General features: G+C 37.5%; 1 protein-coding gene across 1 annotated transcript; it reads right to left on the bottom strand.

The window, feature by feature from the left end:
* Positions 1 to 5,914: 5,914 nt before the first annotated feature.
* Positions 5,915 to 7,126, bottom strand: LOC101404776 (olfactory receptor 10C1-like). Its single transcript, XM_087437854.1, has 2 exons — positions 6,462 to 7,126; positions 5,915 to 6,227 (listed from the first exon to the last, which is right to left on the bottom strand). Exons 1-2 carry the CDS (start codon positions 7,097 to 7,099, stop codon positions 5,915 to 5,917), a joined length of 951 nt encoding a protein of 316 aa, XP_087293980.1. The 5' UTR covers positions 7,100 to 7,126.
* Positions 7,127 to 7,479: the final 353 nt, after the last annotated feature.

The raw sequence follows: 7,479 nt of genomic DNA, 5'->3' as shown, positions 1-7,479 counted from the left end.
CTCTTTTATCCCATCCTGTAGAATCCCAGATGTCCGACAGCCTTACTTCATTTTGTTCCATCTCTGTCCCCTTTAATCCAACTTGTCAGTGTTTCTGCTGGTATAATCGTATCTCTATGCCTAGCTTCTTCTGAGATGACTGACAATTTTCCAAATCTTCAAGTTCTGATTCCTTTATCTCCAATTTCTTTTTCTCCTCTTGAATTTTACTATAAGGAGCAAGAAGAAACCAAGTTTCATCTTCAACACTATTCTTAGAAATCTTCTCTGATAAATATCCAAGTTCATCACTCACAGTTTCTACCTTTCAAAATACTAGAATGCAATTTAGCCAGTTCTTTGCCATTTTATAACAAGGATCACCTTTCCTCTAGTTTCCAATAACATGTTCCTCATTTCCGCCTGAGATCTCATCAGAATCATCTTTAATATCTATATTACTACAAACAGTCTCTTCAAGCAATCTAGGCTTTTACTAATATGCACCTCAAAACTATTCCAGCCTCTACCCGTTACTCTATTCCACCACTTCCAGATTTTTAAATATTTGTTACAGCAGCACTCCACTTCTCAGTATCAAAATCTGCATTAGCTTTTAAGGGCTGCCATAATAAAATAACAAAGACTGGGTAGTTTAAAAATAGGAATGGATTTTTCTCACAGTTCTAGAGGCTAGAAGTTCAAGGTCAAAGTACCACTAGGATTCGCTTCTCCTGAGGCCTCTCTCAGCTTGTAGAGGGGCTGCCTTCCAGCTGTGTTCTCACATGGCCTTTACAGGACATAAATTTGGGGGTGTCCAGAGGACAGAGTGTTATGAACTGAATTGTGCCCTGTCAAACTTCCTATGTTGAAGTCCTAACACACAATGTAACTCTATTAGGAGATAGGATCTTAAAAAAGTAATTAAGGTTTGATAAGGTCATAGGAGTGGAGCTCTAATCCAATATAACTGGTGTCCATATAAGAAGAAGAGACTCCAGGTGTGTGAACACACACAGAAAAGGCCTTGTGAGGACATAGAGAGAAGGCAGCCATCTGCAGGCCAAGGAGAGAGACCTCAGGAGAAACCAATTGTCGGCACCTTGATCTTGGACTTCTGGTTTCCAGAACTCTGAGAAAATCAATTTCTGTTTTCTAAGTCACCCAGTCTGTGGTAGTTTATTATGGCAGCCCTTGAAATCTAACACTCATGCCCATTGAGCACCTTTTGTGTCATCCCATCACTTGCTCCTATGTGGCATAGAACATAGGAAAACATTGCTTCACATTGCTTTGCATTTTTCCTTGTCTCACTCCCCTTTTATCCTTCACTTTCAGCACCTGGTCTTATGTGGCCTAAATAAAGAATCAGTACTTAAGTCCTTGTTTCTGTCTCTGCTTTCTAGAGGGCACAGGCTAAGATACGTATTTTCTCGCAAGTCTTTTTTTACGTATTGGACCTCCGTTTCAAATATTCTACACTTGTAAGTTTCTGTTTGTCTTTGATCCATCATAGGAAGCATTTTAAGTTGTTGAATGTGTCAGTAAATGAGGCTTCATGTGGAGTGGGTGGAATTACTAGGAATTTAACTTCCCAGATCATAATCCTAAATCTCAGGTTACTTGGCCTCAGGCAAATAAGTGATCATCTTAGATATTAAATGATGTCTTTACCTGTAAATTAGTGATACTAAGATATGCTGCCTTACATATATCCCAGATTTTAAAGGTCTAATATGCTTCATAAAATCAATATTAATGTAATCTAATTTAAAATATCTTATTGCAATTATTATTGTTAAACCTTAACAAATAAGTAAGAGAAAATATATTTAATTGAAAGACAGTATTGAAGTGAATTTCCAGAAGTACTTTCTGAGAGTTGAAATACTGTATATTAGAATGAGATTCTAATTCTCAAGTAGTCATGCTTAGTGCTAGAAATAGCAATCTGTAAATTGATTGCCAATTCAACACTGACAAATTATACTCAGCACATAAAGGAACACAGACAATATGTAAATGAGTGTGCTGGTTGTGTTCCAATAAAACTTTATTTGCACGAACAAGAAACAGGTCAGATATGATCCACCACTTGTAGTTTACAAACTAATCCCTGGTTTGCAGTTCTGTAAGAAGAGAGGATAACCAATAGAAGCTAATAATATGTCATAATTTTATAACTTGGTATAGAAAATAACTATAAGAGTTATAAACTCAATAAATTCCTTTTCAAACTCTCTCTCTGTCTATATCACCTTATTTTGAAGTCCTGGATAACCTGTCCTTTATCCTCTGCTAGTTCATTCATTATTGATTCAAATAACCAGCATATTCTAAAAATCTACCTGTTTGAGAATTTTGAGTTAAGGTAGAACACACTTGTGATTGGACTTTTACGTAAACAAAAGATATGGATTACCTAAAAAGAGGTTTACACATGTTTGCAACCACAAAAAAGAAATGATAATTGTCACATCATAAAGGTGAAAATTATTGCTACAATGGCAATCATATTATAATATGTAAATGTATCAGATCAACATTTTTTATACCCTAAGTTTATGCAACGTTATAGGTCAAATATATTTCAATATAAAAAGAGACAGGAGTCACTTTAGTTATTGTGTAGGTTTTCTTTAGGATTATTATTAAATATAAATCAAAATTGCTGTTTATATTACATATGCTTGTTAAAACCAAAGGAAAAGCTTTCAAAAAGAAAAATAAGATCAGCCAAAAAAATCTCACAAGTTAGAAAGAAGCATAAACAGGGCTAGAACTTCTTAGCAGGGACATTCTCTGGAGCCAATTGGTCCTTTTCATTCTTATTTATCTCAGGGACAAAGAACGTAGGGAATCAGAATTAATGGAATAAGCCTTCTTAGAAATCATGGAGTAGAGCCTCACATCCTGGGTTCTGAAATCAGACTGCCTGGACTGAATACTGGTCCATGTTTTACTTGTGGGGATAAGCTATTCCAGCCTTCTGTTCCTTGGTTTCCACATCTGTAGAATGAAGACAATAATAGGACAGCAGTGGTTTTGAAGGTCAACTTAGACAATACATTTCATGAGCTAGAGGTGTCCTTTTTATATATTCAGAATTCAGTAAATGGTAGTTATCATTATTGTCATTGGTGGTGTAGTTAAAGCTAGTCCCAAGGGAACTGCCCTCCAAAGGCTCTTTGGAACCAAAGAGCACAGTCTTAAGATCAAAGTTAGTAAGGGATTTCTAACTATTATCTATAGTCAGGATAATTTAATAGAGTGACTATTGAGATTAAGTTAATTAATGTTAAGATACATATTTAAAATATTAAACATCAAGATGTCCTAAAAGATGCATTTTTGGTGCTTTTTATGTATTAAACTGCATTCAAAAGAGTATATGTTTTTTCTTTTCTTTTTTTTCTGTGAGGAAGATCAGCCCTGAGCTAATATCTAATGCCATCCTCCTCTTTTTGCCGAGGAAGATTGGCCCTGGGCTAACATCTGTGCCCATCTTCCTCTGCTTTATGTGGGACGCGCCACAGCATGGCTTGACAAGCGGTGTGTCGGTGTGCACCCGGGATCTGAACATGTGAACCCTCGGGCTGCCAAAGCAGAGCGCACACACTTAACCGCTATGCCAGCGGGCTGGCCCCAAAATAGTATATGTTTTGATAACATAATCTATGGTGAGAAGTGACTTGTGTGAATGTGTGGCTAGCAGAAAGAAAAAGGCTAAAATAAAATAAATCAAATATTTACATTGATTATTGCTGAAGTGAAGGAATATAAGGGAATTAAATTTTAAGTTTTACACTTTCATGCGTTTTATAAATTTGCGATGAAAGCATGCGTTATATTTACCTTAAGAAAAAGGTCCACCATCAAATATTTTGATATTTGTATTACACATGAATTACATGAACCTTAAAAAGGGATAAGAAAAAATCACCAGTAATATGAATGCCTAGAGAATCTACTGTTGATAATTCATTTTGATCCTTTCAACCTTATGAAACTAAACAAACATGGTCATACTATAGAAATTATTTTTAAATTGCTTTAATACTTAGTAAATCGTTCTTCTACATTAATAAGCATACTTATAAATTATCATCTTTAATGCCTGCATATAATTCCCATCTACTCTTATAGCTTAATTGTTAAACCAGGTTATTTTCCATGTTCAGATTATTTCCATTGTTAATTACTATATATATATATGGAAACAAAAACCACAATGCATTATGTTTAAATGAATGAATGGCTGGGCCTGCCCCGTGGCTTAGCGGTTAAGTGCGTGCGCTCTGCTGCTGGCAGCCTGAGTTCGGATCCCGGGCGCGCACAGACGCACCGCTTCTCTGGTCACGCTGAGGCTGCGTCCCACATACAGCAACTAGAAGGATGTGCAACTATGACATTCAACTATCTACTGGGGCTTTGGGGGGAAAATAAATAAATAAATAAAATTAAATGAATGAATGGGACTGTTTTTGGTAAAACGGGGATATCTGGCAAAACACACATCTTGGTCATTAGTGAACATCACTACTGCCTCCTGAGAGTAGAATTATTACGTTCTTTTTTTTTCTTTTCAGCTTTATTGAGGTAAAATTGAGAAATAAAATTGTTTATATTTAAGGAGTATGATGTGATGATGATATACATATCCATTGTGAAATGATTACCGCAATCAAGTTAACTAACACATTCTTGACCTTACATAGTTGCCATTTGTGTGTGTGTGTGGTGATGAGAACACTAAGGATCTACTCTCTTAGTGAAATTCAAGTATACAATACAGTGTAATTAACTATATTCACATGCTGTACATTTATATCTCCAAAACTTATTCATCTTATAAATGAAAGTCTATACCCTTTGACCAACAAGAGAGGGCTAAATCTCTTTATTTGAAGGGTAACTTTAAGTCATAGCACCAGTCACAGTTCTTCACTCTTTGTCATATTACAACTATTAAATGACTAGTTATTAATCCCTCACAGATCAAGTGCTAACACACCGCCTTCCTGAGAACTAGATGTTCAAATCCAAGTCAATGCCTCTATAAGTGCTACTGGATTGTGTTGTAGCCATGTTCATTTCTCTTAAGAGCAAGTTTTTGGATGATTTCAAAATATATTGAGTTAGGATTCATTAGCACATATGTCAATTTTGTAAATTACATAAACATTTTAAAAATTATTTATATTAATTATTTTTCATTCAGATTTCTTCTTCCATCCTTGAATTAGAAGATGGTTTCTCTTCCTTCCTAGAAATATTTTCACCATGGCACTCGTATTAAAAATTTCCCATAATTTTCTTTTAATATTCTGCAACAGACACCTCTGAAACATGAGTTTGCTTTTTTTGCATGTTCACCTATTTTTATAGTGCACGTACTCGCAAAAAGAGTTCAATCATATAGCATGTACAGATAATTTAAGGTTGAAGAATTTTAAAACATTTTTTTGTGAAAGGAAATAGTGTGTTTCATAGAGTTAGTAGGAATTAATACTCATGTAGGACAGACATATGGGAATACTCCCCTCAGTGACCAGGACAGGAGTGAAATGGGCACCTCGGGGGCTAGACAATTCCTAACAGTATAGAGTCAGAATTTGCCAGGCTTCCGAGGTATAACCTAGCAATTTATACTCTAAGCCTAGACTAAAATATTTTGGAAAACGTGTATAGTGTTGGAATCACCTATAAAATTCTTTCGTAGCCAAAGCCATTCCAGAATTTGGCAATCAGAACTTTAGCTCTGAGTACAGAGATGTCCCCATAATTTACAATCATTGTTATTAAAGAAGGTCCTTACAAGACAGCCTGAAGAGTGCAGTGCAGTTTTTTGTTTCTTTCTTTCGTTACTCGTGGGCTGCGCATGCGAGTTTTCCAAAGAGCATATTTGCACAGTCCTCTCGTATCTACCCATGAGTCAAAACTTTTTTCTCCCCAAGATTCTTTGGAGACCTGCCTTGACTTCCTTGTTCCGTAAACTATAGACGATGGGGTTGAGCACGGATGTCACCACTGTATAGAAGAGGGCTAGAAGTTTATCTATTCCTGGTGAATGGCTAGCTTTGGGCCTCAAGTAGGTGACAGATCCTGAGCCATAGAAAAGTGTTACTACAAGTAGGTGAGAAGAACAGGTGGAAAGGGCTTTCCGGCGGCCTTCAGGTGAGGGCATGATCAGCACAGCTGCCAGAATTCTGCCATAGGAAGCAACGATCAGTAAAAATGGACTGGAGGGCCGGCCCCGTGGCTTGGTGGTTAAGTGAGCGCGCTCCACTGCTGGCGACCCGGGTTCGGATCCCGGGCTCGCACCGACGCGCTGCTTCTCCGGCCATGCTGAGGCCGCGTCCCACATACAGCAACTAGAAGGATGTGCAGCTGTGACACACAACTATCTACTGGGGCTTTGGGGGGAAAAAATAAATAAATAAAATCTTTAAAAAAAAAAAAAAAAAAAAAATGGACTGGAAATGCAAAGGGTGGCCACGACAAAGACTGCAACCTCATTATGGAATGTATCCCCACAGGCAAGTGCCAGGATAGGGGTGAGGTCACAGAAGAAGTGGTTTATTTCACAAGGGCCACAGAAGTCCAAGGAGAAAATATAGTTGGTCTGGCCCAAGCTTACCATACATCCCACTCCCCAAGAAACCATTGCCAACTGGGCACACACTCCACGACTCATTCGTGTTGCATAGTGAAGTGGGGAGCATATGGCCATATAGCGGTCATAAGCCATGGCTGCCAAAAGGCAGCACTCACTGATACCAAGAAATGAAAAGAAAAACATCTGTGTAGCACAACCCTCTCGAGAGATTCCTCGGGCCTCACTCACAAGGCTCAGCAGGATTTTGGGTATGACAGAGCAAGTGTAGCCAATCTCCAAGAGAGACAAGTTGGCCAGGAAGAAGTACATGGGGGTGTGGAGAACTGGGTTGGTCCAGATGGCAAGGGTGATGAGAGCATTGCCTGTGAGTGATGCTAAGAACATGAGTAGGATGAGGGTAAATAAAAGGAAACACTCTTCAGTGACATCACAGAATTTGGTAAATGCAAAGAGTTTGACACACATGCTGTTGTCCTGCCACAAGGAGCAATTGAGGTTCATTTCCTAAAAAAGAGAAAGGCAAGTCATCAAAGATTCTTTCTGATATAAATAGAAATCTTTATATTACTTGCAACAAGCTCTAGGAAGTCAGAGAGATAACTTCCTTGACTGCAATTCTAAAATTCAAAAATTTTGGAAATTACACACATCCTCATACCTTTTCAAACCAAATCCTGTGTATGGTCACTATCCCCATTGATTTGTCCATAATCTACCTAGTTATCAAGCCTAAAATGGAAAAAAATTAATTACCACTCAATTCGCTTTTCATCCTTTCCCTTAATCAGTTGGCACATACTACCAAATAAAGATCTTCTCATATTTATCCATTCGTTTCCATTTCTGTAGCCACTGACTTGCTTTCCTTACTCATTCATTCA

The sequence above is a fragment of the Ceratotherium simum genome, chromosome 13 (genome assembly GCF_057802395.1).
Source record: "Ceratotherium simum simum isolate JZ-2026a chromosome 13, ASM5780239v1, whole genome shotgun sequence".
NCBI classification, from domain to species: domain Eukaryota; kingdom Metazoa; phylum Chordata; class Mammalia; order Perissodactyla; family Rhinocerotidae; genus Ceratotherium; species Ceratotherium simum.
Note: the sequence above shows the minus strand (reverse complement) of the source record. Positions and strands in the feature narration are given on the sequence as shown.

What these genes read in the sequence shown, in the direction of transcription:
- LOC101404776 (XM_087437854.1), bottom strand. Translation starts at nt 7,099, where the DNA reads ATGAACCTCAATTGCTCCTTGTGGCAGGACAACAGCATGTGTGTCAAA. An exon ending in GTCGTGGCCACCCTTTGCAT is followed by an intron (nt 6,228 to 6,461) that starts TTCCAGTCCATT and finishes ACGGGGCCGGCC; the next exon opens with CTCCAGTCCATTTTTACTGA.